General features: G+C 35.7%; 1 protein-coding gene across 11 annotated transcripts in view; it reads left to right on the forward strand.

Annotated features, from left to right (window-relative positions):
• Nucleotides 1–22,568, forward strand: part of LOC139966870 (unconventional myosin-Va-like) — a 105,826-nt gene extending 83,258 nt beyond the window's left edge. For 3 of the 11 annotated variants that reach the window (XM_071970311.1, XM_071970309.1, XM_071970313.1), the window contains 16 exons: nt 506–523; nt 3,423–3,550; nt 4,456–4,557; nt 6,780–6,824; nt 9,412–9,532; nt 10,419–10,496; nt 11,902–12,007; nt 12,537–12,701; nt 14,101–14,255; nt 14,723–14,812; nt 15,534–15,684; nt 16,784–16,884; nt 17,121–17,192; nt 18,272–18,357; nt 18,865–19,039; nt 19,618–22,568. In XM_071970311.1, the coding sequence (XP_071826412.1) occupies nt 506–523; nt 3,423–3,550; nt 4,456–4,557; nt 6,780–6,824; nt 9,412–9,532; nt 10,419–10,496; nt 11,902–12,007; nt 12,537–12,701; nt 14,101–14,255; nt 14,723–14,812; nt 15,534–15,684; nt 16,784–16,884; nt 17,121–17,192; nt 18,272–18,357; nt 18,865–19,039; nt 19,618–19,857 (1,833 nt within the window). In that variant the 3' untranslated portion in view covers nt 19,858–22,568. The remainder of the gene's footprint in view (nt 1–505; nt 524–3,422; nt 3,551–4,455; nt 4,558–6,779; nt 6,825–9,411; nt 9,533–10,418; nt 10,497–11,901; nt 12,008–12,536; nt 12,702–14,100; nt 14,256–14,722; nt 14,813–15,533; nt 15,685–16,783; nt 16,885–17,120; nt 17,193–18,271; nt 18,358–18,864; nt 19,040–19,617) is intronic. The other 8 variants (XM_071970317.1, XM_071970310.1, XM_071970320.1 and 5 more) reach the window with 6 other exon arrangements.
• Nucleotides 22,569–24,757: the final 2,189 nt, after the last annotated feature.

Raw genomic sequence — 24,757 nt, forward strand, 5'->3', positions numbered from 1 at the left:
AGCACCATAGCAGAGTTGTAGTCTCTGAAGAAAGTTAAGTGATTAAAACAACTGTTAATACTATAACTGAACCTAAAGCACTTTTATCGTAGGTTAGCCTAGCCCTTGGTTGCATATAAGAATTGGGACACTCTGTTTATATCAGAACTACCATCTTACAACCAATGTATACCAGCTTAATTACACATCTGTTTGGGTGTGGTAGGGGAGGGATGGGATAACCCAGGGTTGTACAATGTTTATTATCAGAGTAGCTCTACATTGTGGTGAGTGCATAGGCTGTGTTGATGTATGTTGGGTACATCTCTGATACGGTAAATATATATTTCAAAGTCTTTCTAACATTTAAAGATAGCTTTGAACTAAATGTTGTGTCTGATATTTTTCATGTTTTACAAATATTACAACACCTAATAGTCATGGTAATGTGAAATTGTTCATATACCCTTTGAAGAGTTTTCATTATTTTTATATAAAAAAAATCACTTACTGCTGGATAATGCAGTTGAGGAAGATATTGGAGGTAGGTCCCAAAAATTATATTTGCTGTTTTCAAATTCTTTTCCCATTTTTCAAGCTTAGTTTTGATATTTCATCATACTCTGTTTCTTCTCATTAAAATGAATACAAACGATCCCTTTTAAAAAAAAAAAAAAAAAAAAAATTATTTTAAATAGTTGATTTTGGTAACATAAAAGATAAAAATTGAGAAACCTAGTACAGACCTGGGAGTTGGATTATTTATGGCAGCATTTTCCTTCAATTATTTCTTCCAGGTTGTGTTTGGTTGGCTGTAGTTTGAACCAAGCATTCTGATTATTGTTAAAGAGTATATCGACTGATTTGCAAACTAAAACATAGCCATTTCTCTCAACAATCGCTATTCAGAGAGTTAATACAGGTTCCATCCAACATGGGGAAATTCCCTGCTCAAGCAGCTCTATGACATGTTTATTAATAACATGTAAAAACAATAAGAAAGTTTTTGAGGTATTTAAAGGTTATTTCATCGGTTAATTCTAGTGAGCCGCAGAATAAAAAAATGGGATTCTCGCAAGAACTCAAGAATCTTCACATTGAGTACAACGTGCTACTCAACGATCATTTTGCAATAACAAGACAACAAGATCATCATCATCTAATAGCAGTGATAAAAAGTCGAAGTGAACTCTCTTAGAAAAGAATAAATGACATGGCTTCCTTTGGCATCCTTATAATTGCAATACTGGGAATTTATGCTTGCTGCAAGTTGCCAATTATGCTATTGTTCCTTTTGCTTTGATAAGATTAAAAATACCATTGGTCACTTCTGACATGCTTTTGTCCAAGTAATACCCCAAAAAATCATCCCATTTTTGGTATCTTTTGTTTGTTTTTTTGTCACATTTCTGTAGTTCACCATGACATGAATTCATCCATCCACATTTAGAAATTGACAAACAAAATAATTGATGTCTGCAGTGGGTTCATATTTGAACATATCACTTTTGAAAAAGTTGGAAAAGTTAAGTTGGGTCATTTTGGGACAATTTATCACTAGAATGAGAGATTTAAGTTTGTAAAACATGAAAGGATCAAAGATAAGTGAAAGAATCATTTAGAATAGATGCTCTACATTTTCTTTTGAGATTCATTCTACTCCTCTTACCCCATCCCCCTCCCGATACCCAAATACCTGGCCCTACGCAATGCCATTTGTTTCTTCCAGCAGCCTTCTTCTTACTCCTGCATCCTGCGATCTATAATCATAGAAAACGTGGAAAGAAAATCACAAAATGCAAATAAATGCATGATAAAATGTAGTTTAGATTATCTGTAATATTTCTCAGCTTTTCCAGAGAAAGTGTAAACTATGCAAACAAATTTGTAAACTGAAAATTTGACTGGGATCAACTTTTGTAAGCAAATTTTGATATTATTTGGTCAAATTGAAATGGAGGTGAATGCAGAAGTCAAAATCCTTTGCTTTAATACCAACTAAAGAAGTCTGCCTTTAGTTCCTACTGGTCATTTCATAACCAGGGGTGGGGGGGGGGGGGATGGCTACAATTTTTGCAAATATCTCCTTGCTCTTTCCTTATACTTCTATAAAATACTGAAAACGTGTCGTTGCAAAGGTTTAACAGTTTTCAATACCTATGCATCAACAAACTGGTGGGATGGTAAAAGCTTAAAAAGTTTCCATAGTTATATACCAACAACAGAGTAATGCTACTGTTGTTGAATGCTATGACTTTAGAAACAGAATTAGGTTAGTTTCTATGGTAACATATTTATCATTTCTTGTATTAGGGGTCTGGTTTGACTTCACACAGCAGACCAAAGAGAAAAGAAAAATTAGGATTCTGTTCAAACCTCAAACCTATGTTTTTAAAGTGCAATGATACAAAGCATTTATTGAATATAGTTAATCCTTATAAAAATGGTTACATTTCTCACATACAAAGATCAAGACTTTGCTTTTGTCTGACTGTAGCACGGACACCAAGACCGCAACAGAGATTGGCCACCTTTAATTAATGGAATATCCCAATAAAATTCCTTGAAGAATTGGTTACTCTTTATATACACCATTGACTGTTATTCTGGCTGGTTTTATTCTTTCATAGAAGTACTGAGCTAAATAGTTATCAGGCATGAAGGAACATAAAGCAACTGTATACAATTTACTTTGTTTCATATTTTCTACAATAAGTGAAAATAGGTTTTGTTCAGTTACTTCAATTTTGTTTGCAATGGAATGGTGGAGGTTTGCCATTTGTTGCTAATAAGTGGTTAAGGTTGGTTTCGAATCAGCTAAATGTAGCAATCAAATTACAGATTTAGCATTTTGCTATTACCATATCATCCAATCTTGAGCTTAGCTTTATTATGTTGAGGAGCTTTTTTGTATGCTGCATTCTTCTTCCACAAAAGTGAACTGAAGCAGGGAAAGAATATTGTGAACCTTGACACACTTTAGAGGTCCATCAGTCTAGACTGGTAACATCAGTGACAGTGCCCCTACCTGATCACCCTACTTACACCCCCCCCCCCCGGTGGTGGTATATAGTTTTCATATCTTTTGACTTTAGTAAGACTTCATCGGTGAAAGACTCAATTTAAATATTTTAGTTCCTTTTGTGTGAATGTGAATGTACAATAGAACCTGATGGTACTATCAGGAGCTTTACAAAAAACCAGAGAGACAGACGAACAGACAAAGATTTGAGCTACACACAGACAGGAGAGATACAGGATGTTTTCCTAACAAGTGAATCTCTAATAGGTGATAGTGGTTACTATAGAAACAGAGTATATGTTATGCTTGAATAACATCGGGAAAAGATTGAATCAATAATAATAACAAGATGAATGAATGTCAATCTCCTTTTTGTCGTTGTATCAACAAAACTTTTTTCTCGATGGGTTTGATTCTTCAGGACAGCGATACGAACGATGCATCGACTAACACAGACAAAGATCTTCTCATGTCCGATGACGAGCTGACATCTGTCCACGGCAATGGTGATCTGACGGTGGCCTACAAATCCCTTAAGATGACCAACCAGTGAGTATTGATTGATCTCTCCATCTATCTGGTATATACAGTCTGGTGATGATAACCTCCACCATGGTTTATCGCTGGTTTATTCATATCAAGATTGAAATCCAGACAGACCTTAACCCAACCACCATCATTTTTCATGGAGGTGGGGGAGTGGTGTGGGAGAGGGGGGTTACAAGTCCAAAAAACAGCTGAACAATTGAACAGGTAGAAATGGATGAGTGATGTTTTTTCCATGTGTGAGACTTGAACAAGTCTAAACAATGACATTGCAGTGTTAAGTCACAACAACATTATGTTTACTTTCACAGTAAACAGAACCGACAGTTTTCCAAAATAACTTACTTCATTATGTGGGAAAGCTGTGGTCATCCATTTCAAAATCCACCAAAAAAGTGACCAAAGTTGTCTACCTTTATCGGTTCTTGTCAGAGTAATCAGGTTAATGGTACCTCACCCCCTCCCTCATCTCATATTTCTAGACTATGGCACAAAACATTAGGTAAGGGGGGAGAGAGGGGAGATTATGGGGGAATAAGGGGGAAAAAGGGAGGTAGAGACATTTGTTTATCATGATCATCTCTATAATGTAAAACTAAACTTTGGGTTTAGAGTCTTCTTTAGTAAGCATAATTTACGGTGTGAAACTGAAATCCAGCTTTTGGGTTAGGAGATTAACATTTGCCTCAATATGCCCTCGAGTAATTGAGGATTCACCAAGCAAAGAGTTTGCTTCAGTAATGGGTGTTATTGGATTTATATAATAGAGATTTTGGCTTAAGTAATTTCATAACATCCCACCCCCTATAGCACAAACAATGCTAGTGTAAGTTATTGCTGTGCTGCTCAAGAAATTCTGGAAAAGAAAAAAAAAACACTAATTTGTTGTTCTTTATTTCCAAAATCAGTCTATTTTCAGCACTTTCAGCCAGTCAAAGTAGCTTAAAAGACACTGTTGAAAAATACGGTGATCTCACGGAAAGCCATAGTGATATGATCGTTGATAAGCTGTGAGTAGCCGTGCCATTGTTTATGCTACTGGCCAATCATCATCATCATCCTATAGCAATGCTATCATATACAGAGTATGACTGCATCTGCATTGTTACAAAAAACAAAAAAAATACAATCTGCTAGATTGCAGACTATTGAGGAGCATTTTGCCTGGTCAATCTATGTAGAACTAGCAGTAATATGAATATTCATATCCTGGAGCATTGTGATTATTCAAATGAGAATCATTTTGCCTGGTCACTCTGTATATTCTGGAACCAATATGAATATTCATATCCTGAAGCATTGTGAGTTTATCCAATTTAGAATCATTGTGTCTGGTCACTCTATATATCTAGAAGCATTGTGATTGGTGATATCATTATGAATATTTATGCATAGAAGCATTATGAATATCCATCTGTAGAAGCACTCTGTCTGTTTATCACAGAGCTAGAAGTTAATGTGAAATTATTAGCAACATTAATGTCCATCATACAACATTGATGCATTATGTCTGATCACTGTATCTGCAAGCATTTATGACTATTCACTTATTTGTGAATATTCATTTCATTTTGTAGGGTCATTCTTCAGATGTAAGATTTGCGTGTCCTCCTTCTATAGTAGAGGAACGTTGTGTTTGATGTAGAAGACATTGTGTATCATCATCATATAATATGACAAGCTCTATATGATCATCTCATAATTGGACCATTTGTGTATGAGTAACAGTTACTGTGTATGATCACTTGTGTGTGCAGGCAAGCAGCATTGTGTACGACCCAGCTGTATCATAAAGTAATGCAATAAGGAAACACAACTGATCTAAACTTTCAAATAGCTCTAGCCTTTGATCACAAACCACTTCACACAAGATCATTGTGAATGGCAGTGTTGATTCTGTACTGTATAACTTGATGTGTGTAATTATTGCTGAAGCTCATTGCATTTTACATCATATTTTGTGAAAAGAGTTTTATCCTGAAACACTTCATCCATCTTGGCAAATACATCTTGTTCATAAAAATGCTGTTCATTTTTGATAATGTGGGTATATGAATATTTACTAAGGCAGTGTATTAAGGCATTACTCACTCCATGGTGTTGCTTTCTATGTGAGAATAGTATGTCTTTAATAGGCAATATACTTTTGAACAAAATACTTGCAAAACATCATTTCATTAAACCTAATAGTAGCCATAAAAATTGGTGTGACCATTTAAGAAGGTGCCATAATCTGCTAGATTATAAATCCAATATAGGAATAGAAGGAAATTCACTGCTTGTTAGTAAAACTCCATTTATCTCAAAAGACTTAAAACTGCACAGCCATACTGTGTTAGGGTGCTAGGTTTACAAACTGCTACAGGACAATTACATAGAAAACATGTAGAAAATAGCTGGGGTTGATTGACTGATTGATTGATTGATAAATGCAATTTATAAGTTTTTCAAATCAGATTTGACTATATTACCATTTCCCATTGATCTGTAATCTTTCCCTTGCATGCACACTATTAGATGACAATGAAATAGGCCAAGCTTTAATACTAAATTATGTGCATGACTTTATAGCATTTTGGATCAACTTGCTTGTGAACCCAGAATGCAATTTGTCCCGACTAGCTTATTTAGCCAGAATGCATTTCATCTATTTCTTCTGTAACATGCATATATTAGTTTGTTATCAGAGATCAGTGAAGGATGTATATATTTGACTTGAGTATTAACATCCTAGTATGAATCAGACCAATGACTGCCTATGTGCTATTCATCATACGTATGAATCCAGTCTGCAAAAGAATGCCCATTTATCAGACTTGTATCATGCATGATCAGTTAATACATCATAGAAATATAATCAACAGCTAGATTGCTTGTTTCAAATTGAGTTCTAATTGGAGGAAACTACAAAACTTGCTGACTCGGCAGATAGTAATCTGACTGATTCAGTTATGGGATTACTAGTCACATAGTAATCTAACAGGTGTAGCTTTTTGTTTCATGGTCACCCTAGCAATCCCATCTTAAACACACATTTTTTTGTTTTTTGATGAGAATTGTCTATCATGGAGTGAAATATTAAATGAGGCTGATTAATAATAATGAATAAGGCTGATTAAAATGCCAGCAGTTTTTATTAATAGATTTTTCTTCCAGGATTTTATATAGTTTTTTTTTGTCTTCTGGGCTTGTACATATTTTGATGTAATGTATTGTTCCTGTTCTCATCAAGGACACCAGAGCCTAGCGACATACAGTTGCTAAGAGAGAAGAACGGGTAAGGTCTACGTGTTCAGTGAAGCAAATAATATATCGCTAACAAAAAGCAACAGAAGTGGCCCATGTGTGCATTGTATCCCATCTGCTAATGCGGCATACATCATCAATGATTATATACTAATACCTCGTGGGGCAGAAAGCACTGTAAAACACATACACTTCAAAATGAAACAAAATGTATTAACAACTCATCTTACTCCCATGTATGAATGTTTTTATGTTTCCTAAATAAGATGGTCGCTTCTGCAACTTTAAGAAAGGCGGATTTTATGAATACATCTATATACATGCTATGATTGTAACTGCTGTGAAGGGAAACATGTACCAAAAATGAAATGAATTGCCCATGCGTGTTCATTTGACAAAGGTCAGCAAATATTTATGCATACATATTTTTCACTGCCACAAAAAGTTTCCCTAGGATGAAATGCTGATAGGTAGAGAATGAATCACATATGGAGATGTGAATGAAATAATAAAAAAATGAAGCAATTAAAAACCAGTCTATCATTGGTACATGTATTTAGATAACATTTACATAAATGCACTTGCTAGTGCTGCTGGGCATATTCTTACAAATGGACTCATATTTTGAGTTGGAGGATTTGGTCTAGCAAATGTGGAGGAGAAGGGTGGGAGGGTTCAAACTAGATCTGTGAAAGATTTGTAGGTGTAGGATAATACTAAGTAAACTCTTGATTGGACAAGATAGATGGCATATTGCTTTTGATTGCACCATGATGCAAATCAGTTGCTGTGAATTGCAGCTGTGCTGTGTGGCAGGTAATTCACCTATTACAGTAATTATAAATGTGATTTGCAAGGGGTAGGGAACACCATATTCTTCTACTTTCTTCGTTTTAAGATGGAATCCTGCATCCCAAAATTTGTTAACAAAGTGTGCTATATAACCCATCGCTAGATAAGAATATTTTTTTTGTAAATCTTTAATATCCTGTCAGTTTTGCTGTGTTAACAGTTTCCTGTTATGGAAATCAGTTGATTGTGGTATATTGTGGCACAGTGTGGTAATTGACTAACACTATTTGGTTATCACTGCGAAATCTTGATCAGGGAATAATTTATCCAGTTTACATCATAAGAAACGCCATGCAAAATGCTATGCAAAATGGGCAAATTGTTATACAAATCCAAAGATGTGTAACAGTTTGTGTAATCATGATCCATAGTATTTTGTACGAGACAAAATTCATTGAATTCAAACTGCTTGGCAACAGAATCTGAATACTTAATTTATTCCCTGATCATCGGTAACTATTGGTGTACCATGCTTCTACTAATCCAGGATTGCCGCTTCTCAGCCTTTTGGCTAAGATCATGTGTAGCCTTGGCCTTTTGGCTAAGATCATATGTAGTCTCGGCCATTTGGCTAAGATCATGTGCAGTATTGTGTTCCACTTCTAGGGGAATCGTGATACACATCTGGCGATGAACATGCAGTCTCAGTCTCAATGCTCAGGGACTGGGATTGAGAGCGGATCGGTTGTTGGGTTTTCGTGCCCAGGTTCTTTCTTGGGCGACTTTTCTTAAAAAGTACCATGTTTTGACTAATCCGGGAGGTGGTAGGAAGTGATCGCTATTAACCAGCCCTCCATGCATCATTGTATTTATATGTATGTTACATAACAGGCCTAACACATCTATATATATAACAATCACATCTGCTTAATACTAACGACCATAAACGACTAACGGTCCATAAACAGTGATGTTAACACTGCTGTTTTATGTGTATTTTTAAATATTTGTGTGTGTGTTCATATCTGTAAGTTTATCCTGCTGTGTAAGCTTTCCCCCAAAAAAGTGATGAGTCATTTTTATTTGAAGGTTACATTGCAATACCACTCAATTAGATTCTTAGAAATTACACTTTAAAGTATAAACTGGAGACGAAAAGAGTGAGGATATAATTTTGGTATGTTACAGACTCTTTTAACAGCTCACACCAATCCAAGTTAAATTGTGCTTCCATTTTAAGAGAGATTACATTTTAAGATATCATATTTCATTAATCAAAATTTGGATGGAATACTTTGTTTACCTCACAGAACTCAGTTCCTGAGAGGCAACAATAGAGCAAACAATAGAGCAATGAATTATTGATGTCTTAAGGAACGAGTTTACAATGCAATTCAAATGTGTCCGAGTGTGTGATTGTATTGATTCAGAAGAATAGTTTGAGATGGTTGCTTTTATAAGTCAATCAACATTAACAATAAGACACAAACAGAGGAAATTATGGATTTTTCCTTGTAGGAACCATCCAGACATTCAACATAATAAATAAAAACATAAGTAAAAATGCCAACAAATATATACAAAGACAACTTTTCTATTTTGTTGAACTAAAGATACTGACATTAAATTCTGATTTGAAGTCAATCGAATGAAGAAACTTTTTCTAAGAATATATTCTTTGGATTGTTTGTAGCCATTTTGTACATCACAGAAGTTAAACAGGAAATAATAGAAAATATTTTGAAATGAAGCCAATGACATTGCTTCGTTGACTTTTCAATATAAGATTTTGATGCCTTATCTTTGTTTTATATCTTGTGTTATAGAATTCTTGAGAAAGAAATTTTAGCCGTCAAGAAGAACCACGAGCATGAAAAGCAGGAGCTGAAAGGACAGATAAACGAACTGAAGAAAGACAATGGAAGACAACAAAATATTATTGGAAAGGTAAATCAATTGTTTATTTCATGAGTGAATGATTGTTTCGATTGGATTCACCGAAAGTAAAACTCACGTAGCATCTGTACTTCCTTAGCTTTACTATTAGAGTAATCTATGAAAGAGAATTAAAGAAAACTTGAATAAAAACAAACAAACAAGGAATTGAAATTGTGTTATAATTATATATAAAATGTGATTTTTAGGATCAAATTCACTTAGTTTTGCAAATAAGAGAGCAAAATACATAATTAAGTTTTCATACAATTATGCAATAGAATACTGGTTCTGATGGGTATTGGACAAGGTGTTGTCTGTTTCAATATATTGAAATCCAAGCGGGAACATGACATGTATGTGCAGTGTCCCTTGACTGACAAGGGAATGTTTAGTAAGGAAGTTAAGTCATGTGGGTGACAGGTAGGGTAAGTGTGGGATAGGGGTGGGAGATGGGTGGGAGATGGGTTGGAGTAGGAGATTGTGGCAGCAAGACCTCAACAAGTGAAAGTGTCACCCTATTACTTTACTGATCGCCATGGCTACCAAACTGTGGCTTAACCTGCCAGTGATCTGCATTCTATCTACAGCTGTGTAGTAATAGTATTATGAAAACAGTGAGGACATTTATTCCTGAGTGCAAAGTTGAATGATTCTGCACCATGGTTTGATACCATTCTGTGGTTCTGTACGTGCCCAATCTCAAAGTCATATCATGATTTACTTGTCACAAAGAACTGATTTTTGGTCAAATTATTATACTTATGTCCGATCAGATAGAAAGTTTTCTAGTTTTGAAAGGTAAGTCATAATTTTGTATTCTTGATGTCTACGCCACTCTTTATTTAAGCCCACATCATTTCGTTTGTGTCGTAATCAAATCCATAATTCTTCTCAGAACTTGAAAGTGACGCCAGAAGCTAAAATGAACCAAGCTCTCCAGGAGGAAATTACCAGAATGACCAATGAAAATATGGTGAGTATAAAAACACAAACTTTCCGATGAAGATATGGTTATATTTACATACCAGAAAAATGGTGAGTATAAAAAACACAAACTTTCCGATGAAGATATGGTTATTTTTACATACCAGAAATATGGTGAGTATAAAAACACAAACTTTCCGATGAAGATATGGTTATATTTACATACCAGAAATATGGTGAGTATAAAACCACAAACTTTCCGATGAAGATATGGTTATATTTACCTACCAGAAATATGGTGAGTATAAAAAACACAAACTTTCTGATGAAGATATGGTTATTTTTACATACCAGAAATATGGTGAGTATAAAAACACAAACTTTCCGATGAAGATATGGTTATATTTACATACCAGAAATATGGTGAGTATAAAAACACAAACTTTCTGATGAAAGTATGGTTATATTTACATACCAGAAATATGGTGAGTATAAAAACACAAACTTTCCGATGAAAGTATGGTTATATTTACATACCAGAAATATGGTGAGTATATAAAACACAAACTTTCCGATGAAGATATGGTTATATTTACATACCAGAAATATGGGGAGTATAAAAACGCAAACTTTCCGATGAAGATATGGTTATATTTACATACCAGAAATATGGGGAGTATAAAAACGCAAACTTTCCGATGAAGATATGGTTATATTTACATACCAGAAATATGGGGAGTATAAAAACACAAACTTTCCGATGAAGATATGGTTATATTTACATACCAGAAATATGGTGAGTATAAAAACGCAAACTTTCCGATGAAGATATGGTTATATTTACATACCAGAAATATGGTGAGTATAAAAACGCAAACTTTCCGATGAAGATATGGTTATATTTACATACCAGAAATATGGTGAGTATAAAGACACAAACTTTCCGATGAAGATATGGTTATATTTACATACCAGAAATATGGTGAGTATAAAAACACAAACTTTCGGATGAAACTATGGTAATATCTACATACCAGAATAACCAATGAAAATATGGTGAGTATAAAAAACACAAACTTTCCGATGAAAATATGGTTATATTTACATACCAGAATGACCAATGAAAATATGGTGAGTATAAAAAACACAAACTTTTGGATGAAAATATGGTTATATTTACATACCAAAATGACCATTGAAAATATGGTGAGTACAAAAACACAAACTTTCCGATGAAAATATGGTTAAATTTACATACCAAAATGGCCAATGAAGAATTATGGTTGAGCTTAAATACTAATTGAAAGAAAATGATAAAGGAAATATTAATAATTTTTCAGCAGGAATGATTTGCTTTGCCCAAATAGGAGTCAAGCTTAGAATTCATTCTTGACGATTCCACAGTCCACTCTCTGATTTTACATTTTATATTATATTGTCGACTTTATTTCCAGGACTACGCTGAACAAAATGAATACTTGGAAAAGCAAGTCAGAAAACTGAAGAAACAGCTCAAAGCAGCACACAAGAGGCTGACGGTTCTAGCCGCAGGAGACACTAGTAAGAGCCCCCCTCCCCCTCCCCCCTGCCAGACCCCAGCAATAAGCAGATGAAATTTGTGATATAAATAATATTATATGTTATATGATATTTATAAATATTTATTATAAAATGATAATTATTTCAGGATTTGCTGTCAGTGTTTAGTAGAAAGTTGATGGATTTAATAGATGTCTGCCATCTCTGTAATCATCTCTGGAAAATAGAATTTCCTCTTGTAATCTTTCACATTTAAAGGTAAATTCAACGAGAGCATTTATATAAAACGAATTAAAAAGATGTGATTCTTATGAAAATGATGACTTCACAAACCACCTACTGTGATCTATTTATTATTATTTTTTTTTGGGGGGGGGGAGGTAAGGTAAATATTTCTGGGTCACCTTCAAACAAACGTATCAGGAGTTAGGAATAGAGTGTTGATTGAGATGGGAATTTTGAACTGGAGTATAAGTTGTCTTCCCTGTAACTGGAATACCCCTTTAAACTCACACTTACCATCGTTCTATTTTCCTGATGTTTTCTGTAGGTATTTTGTCTGGAGTTGCATCAGAAAACAGAGACAAACCGACTCAGTCTGAAGTGCCATCATCCATGGATGCTCAGGTGAAGAGTAAATCCAGAAATGAAGTCATGGGTATGATAGAATACAAACCAGAAGATGAACAGAGATTAGTGAAAGCTGTCATTATAGGTAAGATACAGGCTGGGGCGTACAGTAGCTTAATGAGCGATAAGATGCATATTGTGATATCACAGGTTTGGTCATATGAGACACTGTGGTTGATACATGTTTGGTGGTAAGGTACACACTGGGAATACTGCATGTTGTGTTGTAGTTGTATAGCAGTCTGTGAGCACATTATGAATGATGCATATTGTGATATCACAGGTTTGGTCATATGAGACACTGTGGTTGATACATGTTTGGTGGTAAGGTACACACTGGGATACTGCATGTAGTGTTGTAGTTGTATAGCAGTCTGTGAGCACATTATAAATGATGCATATTGTGATATCACAGGTTTGGTCATATGAGACACTGTGGTTGATACATGTTTGGTGGTAAGGTACACCCTGGGATACTGCATGTTGTGTTGTAGTTGTATAGCAGTCTGTGAGCACATTATAAATGATGCATATTGTGATATCACAGGTTTGGTCATATGAGACACTGTGGTTGATACATGTTTGGTGGTAAGGTACACACTGGGAATACTGCATGTTGTGTTGTAGTTGTATAGCAGTGGGAGCACATTATAAATGATGCATATTGTGATATAACAGGTTTGGTCATATGAGACACTGTGGTTGATACATGTTTGGTGGTAAGGTACACACTGGGAATCCTGCATGTTGTGTTGTAGTTGTATAGCAGTCTGTGAGCACATTATAAATGATGCATATTGTGATATCACAGGTTTGGTCATATGAGACACTGTGGTTGGTACATGTTTGGTGGTAAGGTACACCCTGGGATACTGCATATTGTGTTGTAGTTGTATAGCAGTCTGTGAGCACATAATAAATGATGCATATTGTGATATCACAGGTTTGGTCATATGAGACACTGTGGTTGATACATGTTTGGTGGTAAGGTACACACTGGGAATACTGCATGTTGTAGTTGTATAGCAGTCTGTGAGCCTATGATACATACTGTGCAGTAGTCTCATGATGGGTTAAATGATGCATGTTGTGTTGTCACATGCAAAATTGTGATGTCACATTTTAAGCTGTACATTGTGATGTCACATTCTAAGCTACCAGTTGTCATGTAACATACTAAAACACCCATTGTCATGTCACATGCTTAGAAACCCATTGTAATGTCACAAGCTTAGATACCTATTGAGATGTCACATGTTAAGATATATGCATTGTGATTTTACATGCTAAGAAGCAAGAAGCATATTGTGATATCACATGATGTACCATGTGACACACACTGTGGTGACACAATTCTGCAGTCACCCTCGAGTCCTTGACCCTATGTTGCTGCTGGCTCTGTTAATAGTAAAACCACCAAGCTTGGCATAATGTATATATATAGTAAGATCCAACTGAGCAATATACAATGGTAATCTTTACAGACTTACAACCTAAGAATATAGATGATCGGGTGCTTCCTGGGCTTCCTGCGTACCTTCTCTTCATGTCAATACGGTTTGCTGATTACATCAACGATGACGTCAAAGTCAAGTCTCTCCTCTCGGCGGTCGTCAACAGCGTAAAGAAAACTGTGAAGGTCAGTACAAGAGGAAGAATATCACGTTAAATCCAAGATGGCATGTTACAGAAATAACAGGCTGTGTTTCTTTCTTTCTACCACTGTTCCTATTATCCAAACTTTCTCTGGAGTTTTTTCTCCGGAAAATCCCTTCCATGCCACTTTCTTAGTGGCATTAGTTGATACTAGGGTGTCATCCCTGTTGACATGGTATGTAAGGTATTGTGGTGTCTGACCGGTACCCAAAAGCAATGACATGGTAGGGATTGCCACCAATTATGAGATGCATTGCTCAGCTACTACAGCAGAGAACTTGTAATCACTTGTTCAAATCTCATGCTAGCCAAAAAATTCTTAACCCTTTAAAAACATTTTCTTATTTTCAATGGTGAAAAGAAACAGTTCTGTCATTGATATCAAGAGTCAGTCAGTACCTTAGTTAAAAACTGTTATTAATTTAAGTGAAATCCTTCCTATTTTTGCAGAAACATTTTGAAGATGTTGAATATGTGTCCTTTTGGCTGACAAACACTATAAGGTTATTACACAACCTTAAGCAGTATAGCGGAGAGGAGGTATGTAAATTTATCTTGTAGAGATGTCTGCAGTTTATTTCGTTAAGAAAAATGGATGCATACTTTAAAGGAGATATGTTTAATATCTTAGAAAATAATTAAAAATGATATTACATAGATATTATAAATGGGATTTATCTTAAAATGAGATACCTCAAAGATTAATTTAAATAGCTACGATGATTTACCTCGAACGATAAGATGTTAAAAGTATCTTAAAGAATGTAACTCAAGTTTATACAAAACCTCAAATTTAAGGAATGCTTTATAATAAAATACTATGTCAAATTACCTTAATAAAGGTATTCATCAGTTGATCTTTCAAAGTTATTTTTAATTATCTTAAGTGATATAATTATCTGTGGTAATGCCTTTTTACAAGTAAAAAACATTTTCCTTAATTTTAATGCAAATGATAGGATGTATGAAGTTAACAGATTTGAGTGTAGAGGTAAAAATTCAGACCATTGTTGTTTTAGTATAGAAGACATTTTTATTGATGTCTAGTGTCAGGAACGAGGTGCTCAATTTTCCTATTTCCATCTATTAATTTTATCCAAAGTCCAGTTACTCTTGAAAACCCATTCCATGCTCTCAGTACGGCAATTTAAAGGATTCAAGTCTTAAATTAACGGAATGATGTCATCTTCAACATCTTCATTGCATATTCCAAAGAATATCATTTAAAAACGTTTTTCTGCTGTTTTTCCTCTGTTTGTAGAATTTTTCATCACAGAACAACAAGATACAGAACAACCACTGTTTACGAAACTTTGATTTATCCGAGTACAGACTAGTAATGAATGACCTCGGTGTGCACATCTACCAGATGCTGGTCAGAATCATTGAGAACAAACTACAACCAATGATCTGTAAGTAAATATGTCACCCTTTAAGTACGATACCAACTATGATACCTACATAACAATATAGTAAGGAGAGAGGTAAGACCTCAAGTACCCCCCACCTCCCCTCTTCTCCTTACTCCACCCTTTCCAATAGTAAATATGATACCTACATAACTATATAGTAAGGAACAAGGTAGGACCTTAAGTACCCCCCACCTCCCCTCTTCTCCTTACTCCACTCTCTCCAATAATAAATATGATACCTACATAACAGTATAGTAAGGAGCAAGGTAGGACCTCAAGTACCCCCTGCCTCCCCTCTTCTCCTTACTCCACCCTTTCCAATAGTAAATATGATACCTACATAACTATATAGTAAGGAACAAGGTAGGACCTCAAGTACCCCCCACCTCCCCTCTTCTCCTTACTCCACCCTTTCCAATAGTAAATATGATACCTACATAACTATATAGTAAGGAGCAAGGTAGGACCTTAAGTACCCCCCACCTCCCCTCTTCTCCTTACTCCACCCTTTCCAATAGTAAATATAATACCTACATAACTATATAGTAAGGAGCAAGGTAGGACCTCAAGTACCCCCCACCTCCCCTCTTCTCCTTACTCCACCCTCTCCAATAGTGTATTATAAAAGAGCATATATTTGATGCCACTTCATTATTCAAACAGGCTTCCTAAGTATTATGTTAGAACTTTAGCAATGGTATCTTGGACAATAAAATACCTTGCATTAGAGTCACTCTCTCTTCACATCTCCCCCAACCTCCCCCAACCCCCCCCCCCCAAAAAAAAAGTGTTTTAACCTGATGATGAAGGAATCTTTCAGCAATGGAAGTAGAGATTATTTCGGGAGTTATAAGTTATAAGTCAAGGGTCTTGGGATTTGTTTCAAAGCTAAATGTAGGTGTGTAAAACTATCATCTTATTTGTTATGTGTTCTGCTGTTGCTGTTCACTGATAATAGTGATAATTGATAATTGTCTCTGTTTAATATTGAATGGGTTCATGGACTCTGTGCAATGGTGTATATCTAGCCTTACTTGTAGTCTTGTTCATCGTGGCCATAAAAATGACATTGTTTTTTCACTTTGTTTCACCCTTACAGTGCCTGCCATGCTAGAAAGCGACATGGCTGGACTAGCACCAACCAAGTCAAGATCGGATGGAGAATCTCGCAATATATCCATAGATTCTTTGATCAAGCAGGTTTGTCAACACTAATATGTTCACTTTCGTTGGAGAAGATTTCTCTTACCTATTACCCCGTCCCTCCCCTTCCTGGAATAGCACAACCAAATCAAGAACGGTTGGAAAATGCTTTATTTATAATATGGCAACTTTAGCTTCAGATAACAAGTATGAAAGAAAGCCAGAGATAGTTCAAAGTCAATGAGTTACCATGGCAACATTGATTTCTGACCTATTTGTTGTGTTTATTTCAGCTGTCGACCCATTTAACGACCATGAACAGGCACGGTATGGATCCAGAGGTTATCCGACAAATCATCAAGCAGGTAAGATACCAACCACTTCTTTCTCCTCTCCCTTGTTGAGATGACATCAGAAGATGATGACTTTAAAGTTCACATCTGCATACATGTGGTCCTTTAAGGGGGGGGGGGAAGGGGGGAGAGGGGTATTGCAATTGGTTGCAGGTGGTTATGAGGTTAACAATGAGGAGGGTGGCAGAAAGGGTTCGTGTTTATCTCACGTCCCTTTGATGCTATCACTAATTGACTTATGAAACTAATTTTTGTAACGATTTGTTGATAACTCTGACAGCAAGGATCATGAGTAACACATGAAATCAAAGATTCTTAATATGCTGATTGTTTTATCACTTTGTGATCACCCTGCTCATTAACCTAATCAGTATGCTGTGCTTGTATTTTGTTCATTGTAGTTTCTGTTACTTGTCGTTCAGCCTCGAAACGTCAGGCCCACTTACCTTTACACATACTCTGACACAGGCTCTTTAGTGGATAAGCAGTTTGCTACCAGTTTTTATTTGAATTTGTTTATCATATTTGATACCCATCTTTAATCTGACAGTTCAGAAACCCAAGAAAAGCTAAGAATATCGGGTAGAATAATGAATATTAAGAGACAGCTGGTTCAGTTATGAATTTCCACATTGATGTTTGATTGTTTACATTTCACACATGATGCTACAGTAGCCTAAATACATTGTGTACACAGTACCTAGATGTAATGTATATATACATATAATGTATATATGGAGTAAGAACTCTGTATTTCTCTCTTACCTGTCGTCCTAAACATACACACTCCAATCTACCCAATCCTATTAACTGGTAACATTTTTGCACTACGCCCCCAATAACCCTATCTAAGGTCACTATCCTCCTTTTACGAATCTACCAATCACAAGTCTATACTCGAGTGTTTCCAAAAGGATTTTGGACCTTCGTTTCACGTCTGTTTTTTTCGTTCTTGGTGGACTTGTTTTGAAATCAGTGTTACGGTGATCCCTGTTCATTGTTTATTGACTAAGAATTCAGTCGCTAGAGTTTGTCGGTGGTTTCATAATTTGTCTAGCAATGACTTGATGATTTTCATTTTGTTTTTACAGAGTTTTTATCTCATCACAGCTAGTACTATTAACAACATTCTGTTGAGGAAGGACATGTGTCATTGGTCCAAAGGAGTACAGATAAGGTAACAGCGCCCTCTTTATCCCAAATGCTTGCTACTGTCATGTCACTTCATTCTTATAAATCAGAAACTCATTACATTCGAAGGATGCACAAAAGTAGTCTTTTCTATTAGTAAAACCCACTGGTCTGTCACCATGGTGACTAATGCACTATTTTGTAAAAAATGGTGTCAGCTATTTGATCTTGTCTCAAATATTGAAATAACAACTTCAGTTGAGAGTTTTATTCATATCCATATCAGGCTAGGCATTGGTACATATTCTATAATATTGCTCCTGAATATGAAACAGAAGATTTAGGCCATGGAGATAGTGGGTGGTTTTTGTTTTTGGGTGTTTATGACTTAAAATATAAATGTTACACAATTAAATTTCTCAAATGTGAAAAGTGCCTTGGAAGTGGAAGATAAAATGCCCATTGGATTTTGGGCATTTGTGGCCATTATTAAACTTTCCAGCATCTTTTGAAGGCAATACCGATAACCTTTGACCCAAATCTGTTATCACAGGTACAACCTGAGTGAAATGGAGGAGTGGTTACGTAGTCACAGGTTGTACGACCGAAACATGGAGCACACGCTAGAACCATTGGTACAGGTCGCACAGCTACTTCAGGTCAAAAAGAGAACGGACGACGATGTTAAACTGATCTGTGATACTTGTTCTGAGTTAACAACAACACAGGTAAGCTTGATAGCAACTTGCTATAACAAGTATAATTTATATTGAATTATTTGGAACTGAATTATAAACTGCTCGAAATGATTTTTTGCTCTGTCCTGGTTAACACTGGCTGTATCAATGTAGATGGCAGCATTTCATAAACATATGCTTGTATGAAGTCTCATCCAAAAAATTTCTATTTTCTTATAATTATATTTATAATAACTCCAGCCCCATATTTTATATGCAAATGAGGCTAGGCTAGATGCATCTACTATGAAAAGTCTGTTAGGCTTAGTCACATCTTTGTTTGCTTTGCAATATATCTGACTTTGGCAAGTGTTTTTAGGCATCTCTTGCCACATTCTTACACAAACATTTTGAGACAGTTACACTGCAGACCACAGCTGTCTCTATCAAGTTGAAGTAACTCCCAATTACAGAATGTCTAATATCTTCCAATGACATTCATTTTGATCATTGAAATTATGGTTTGCATCATAAATTGCATCACACAAATTTGACCTGGGTATCAATTTTAGAGGTTACCTGTATCTATTCTTCTCTCTATCTGTTTTTTTCTTCTTTTTTTCCAACAGATTGTGAAAATTCTTCATCTCTACACCCCGGACGAGTACGAGAAGCGGACGGAGGTTGCGTTCATCCGAAAGGTCAGTGCTAAGCTGGCGGGTCGTGGGGAGATGAAGAAGGAAGCCCAGTTACTAATCGACGCCAAGCACACATTCCCGGTTACCTTCCCTTACAATCCCACGTCTATCAACTTGAACGAGATCGACATACCAGAGTCTTTCGGGCTGAACTTTGTGAAGAAGATATGAGCATTTTGTGCTTTACTATCCCATGCAAAGGACTATGCGTTTCTGTACAGAGGCCTTTCCAACATTGAGCTTTCTGATGCCTTATTGTAAAGGATGAATGCTGTAAGGTAAAAGATGGCTCCATATACTGGGAAGTTTAGAAACAAAAGTTACAAAACCAACCCAGAAAATATTTCAAAACTTTTTGACAGACCAGTTTACCATTTTCTACTTTTTTGTTGTTGTTGGAATTTTAGGAAGACCTGGTTGGGTGAGACAATGCCCAGTAAGGGATTTATTAATTTTCTTTAGATTTGACACATCTTATAAAACAGTTTAAGTTACATCTCCCTCTCCCCCCCCCCCGCTCTGGTAGCCCCTCTTCCCATTACCTCCTCCTCCTGTAAAAGCATAAACATAACAGATTTGTTTCCTATTCCATACAGGCGATAGTAATAGTAGAACCCTTCTTCCATGGAAAGTAAAGAGAGGTGCATTTGATAGTTTGGACTGGTTGCATTGAAAACTAGGTACAGATGTATTTAGTTGCATTAGTAATACTTTATAATATTAACATATATATAAATATTTGTATTGTTTTGGGAAGGTTTGCTTATTATTTATTTATAATAGGGGTAGGGGAGGGGTAGGTGCAGGGTGGGGGATGTGGGACTGACAGTGAAACCTCTGGGCAAGTATTATGTTGAATGTCAATCATCCTACTAAGTAACATTCTATTGTTCTATTGTTAACATTACTTTGCATGTAGTTGAAAGACCCCAGTGTCCTTCTTGTGGTCTCGGAGTGTATTAAATTGAAAGGCAATAGGTCTGTGTCTCGAGGATCGAGTAAGATCTTGTAAAACTGAAAACAACTTTCAAGTCATGTTGCCACGATGGTATTAATAATGACATAGGCTGATAATACTCTAAAAAGCCTAGCTGTGCCTTTTAAAAAAATTCAATTTCAATTTATCTTTTGCGAAAGTGTGAAGGGGAGGTACGATGGGGGAGGGGTGGTAGAGGGACGGGGGAGGGGGGCAGACCATACTTAGTGGATTCCACTTCTCTGGGATAGTTGGTCCACAATGGCAGAGTAAATGGGAAATGTAGTCATAGTGTCCCAGAATTATTTTCTAGGACACGGACAATCTGAGTGGATTGTTCTGATCAGTAGAATTACTGTTTGAGAGAGGAATTGACAATTTTTTTGTACTTTTGGAGACAGATTATTACTTCTGATATAAAGTGCGTCTGTATGTCACCACCAAATGATCAATACTTAAACACAAACCTCATTTTAAAGAGCTGTTTTGTGCCTTCATATGGGCTATAGTGTGAAGGGATGGTGATGGTGGTGGGAAGGGGGAGGGGGGTGGCAATAAACGTTTCGTTGTTAAGAAGCTGACATGACAAGTCTTATTTCGTTGGTGAAGAAGAACCTTACAGAATCAGGTAAGAAAAAACAATGTGCCAATTTATACCAATTGGTTTCTATATTAGAAAAGATGGTTTTCAAGAAAATCTTGTTTAATAAATTTGATACAAGGGTTGCTGGGTTATCAATAGTTGTGGTTTGTTTGTATTTTAAATTTATTTATTGAATCCTATTTCCAAGAAGAAGAAGAAGAATGGAATTACACAGACAGACAGATCATGTTTACAACATTCATGTTATTGTCTTTGTTCCTGTTGCTGTTCTCGTTAATGTTTGTTTACTTGTTTTTGTTTTTTGGTTTGGTTCATTTCTGTAGGTTTGAATCTCTCTCTTGTTTTGTTACAGTATTAGGATGCCTGTGTTGAAATACATTTAAACTGTAGAAAAAAACCTATAAAGAAGTGGTTAATAGCAGATCTTGATAACTTTGGTATTATCATGTTATTATAATTATAATTATAATTATGATCATTATTATTATTTTGTCTTTAAATTTTGTTCAGTAGTGTGCAATGCTTGAGATATCTTTACAGAGAGATAACATTTTGAATATTTAAAAAGTCCAGGTATTATTTACGGTGAGAGTTTAGATACATTATTTCCTGACGATGGCGAGGGCAGTATGCAAGAATCATATTATTATTAATTTTTTTTTGTTGCTGCTTGCATGTAATTTTTTTCTGTTTTTCATCAAGAGATCTAGGAGTCATGTACACATTAAAATTGAAAAAAATATGTACAGTTTATATTGTTATTATATTGCACTATTAAAGGGTCAATTTTTCTAGGCAATTTCCCCTAGTTGTAAATCTCCAATGGGTAACTTTGATGTTATACAGGAATTTGAATACTTGATGTCCCAACAAAAACAAAAGACATATTGTACTTAGGAATTTCCAAATGTCTCCTCTTGTTTTTTTAATGGTTTGGGATGAAACATTGATTATGAAGATAAATTTGGTGTAACAAAAGATTGTCAAATTAGGATGTAGAAGGAGCAACATTTTGAAAATGAATTTTTTTTTTTGGGTCAAAAGTTGCTAAAACAGACTTATAATGAATTTTCCTGTCAAGAACTGGTTGAACTAGCGTAGATTTTTGGGGATCTTTACACAAACACATATATGGTTGCTTTCATACCATTGTATTCATTTTCAAGGAAGCTGCCAAATCTTAGAATGGTGGAAAATGGTTAATTTGGATGCATCATTCAAACAGACATTATCAATTGCTTTTATTTCAAGTTGCTGATATTATTAATAGAAATAAAAAATACCTAACAAACTGGTAATTTCTTTGAAGTTTTGTCTGTCTGTGTGTTTGTTTGTTTGTTTGTTATGATCCCTTTATTCTCGAAGGATGGTTCCGACATGAAGATATGATATTTGGATTTTTTCCTGATTCCTTGCCTGAGGCAAAAGGAATAGATACGGAGGTGATGGCATGAATGTACATTTTGACGTCACACAATCCTGGTAATGAAAAAAAGTACACCTCGGTTGAACTTCATGCTTGGTATGTAGATCCTGCTTGGTGGGGGTACAAGAATGCTATTGAAACTAGTATAGGTCAAAGGTCATTTGAGGTCAAAGTCTGAAATCTTGTACACATGATAAACACTCAAAAGATACACCTTGGATGAAGTTCATAGATAAATCTTGGATGAAGTTCATAACAGGACCTTTTTGAAATTGGTGGACTTCAATGGTCATTTGAGGTCAAAACGTACCACGTCTCTTACATTTTTTGTTGATATTTGTAGCTCCTACTTGGTGAGTACAAGGTACCCTATTGGTGGAGGTCAAAGGTAGTTTGAGGTCGACAGATCCTACAGGGATATAAAACTAAGCATTTGATTAACTTAACCAAGTTCAGCATGGTTGCAGTTCATACCTGGCTTGAACTGTAGAGTGCCCTTGGTGCACACAGGATTCCTATTCAAATTGGAGGAGGTCAAGTGTCATTTGAAGTAATAAAAAATATCTGGAAAACCTTGTAAACGTGATAACTAACAGGTAAAGCTTGAATGAACTCATTACCTAGAGAGGCCCGTTATTATGTCCTCATTTGTGCAAGAAACCTTGCTGAACACTTGATTAAACAGTAATTGTCAACACATTAAAATCAAACAATTTCTTTAGCACAAATTCCTCACTTTATAGAGTTTCACGCAAGATTCGGCCAAATATTCGATGGTAATCAACCCATAAGAATATCGAAAATATAGTTTACGATCGTTTTTTGTTAAAAGTGAAAATAAATGAATTGTTCAATATCCGGAGAGGTCCCAGTTAGTTGCCCGACAAAAGCACTGGGCGTTAGTGAACCTTGTAAATGAGGGCGCTCGACGCATATCAAAGATTAATTTACAACAACCAGTTAAAACAGCAGTATTGACAGAGCTTTGACAGGTTTCCGTCGGGCAACTGGAGCTTCTCCGGAAGTTGAAAATCGATTATTGTCAGGTTAAGTCCTTAAACAGTTACATTTGGGAAAATATGCTTGAAGTTGGTAAACTCGGTAAGGATCAATTAAATAGAACAAAGATCGTTGCATGCTGCGTTTCACGAGGAAATTTCCTACATTAGGATGGAAGGGAATCGGGGAGTGTGGGGGATTGAATGACGGTTAAATGACAGTGTAACTAAAAATTCATACAAAATTCTATGTCATAATATAATTACTGCCTGCTCTCGCTGATTTATATTAGTATAAGTTTCACTGATCAGAGGATATTCCTTTAAACAACGAGGTGGGGGGGGGGGGGTTGAAAGTAAAATAAGTAGATTGATGGGGAGAGAATGAGGATTGGAAGCGCAATGTGGGGGAGAGAGGGGGGGGGGGTATTTCTGATCGGTTTGGGTGAGCGTCTGTAAGGAATCGTGATGACATGTTATCGCGTGCGTTAAACGTGTTCAGATAAAATGACTGAATACGGCAGTTATCATGTCACTTTTCAACCTCTTTTAACACAAATCGAGCGAATTGATCTCTAGTAATCTTGAGGCTTGACTTAATCACGGTCATTTTCCTATTTCCCATATATTCTTTTATAATACAAAAAATATGAAGGCGAATATTTACATAAGGCATTCAGAAAAAACTTTTGAAAAGACACCAAAGAAAACAAAGATTCTTGTCGAAGTTGTTAACAATGATGTTCATTAAGAGTCACCGTAGATAAGTTGCTCGGGTGGTTAACAGAAAGAGTCTACAACTGGAGCCCAAAATCCGAACTATCTGGACCTAATGTTATAGTCGTACATTGACCTTGAACAGAGGGGCCTACCGTGAAAATGTACGGGAATTTCATCCTTTAATATCTCAGCGAGACGATTCCACTGGATACAGAAATACGACTCATAATTCATTAGAAGTGTTCATGAATACAACAATATTAAAAGATATGTATGAAAAGCAGATTAAGATATGTTTGAAATTCAAACTTGGCCCCCAAAACGATGTTACAATGGATGCCGTTTAG

This window comes from Apostichopus japonicus, chromosome 4, assembly GCF_037975245.1.
Source record: "Apostichopus japonicus isolate 1M-3 chromosome 4, ASM3797524v1, whole genome shotgun sequence".
In the NCBI taxonomy this organism is placed as follows: domain Eukaryota; kingdom Metazoa; phylum Echinodermata; class Holothuroidea; order Aspidochirotida; family Stichopodidae; genus Apostichopus; species Apostichopus japonicus.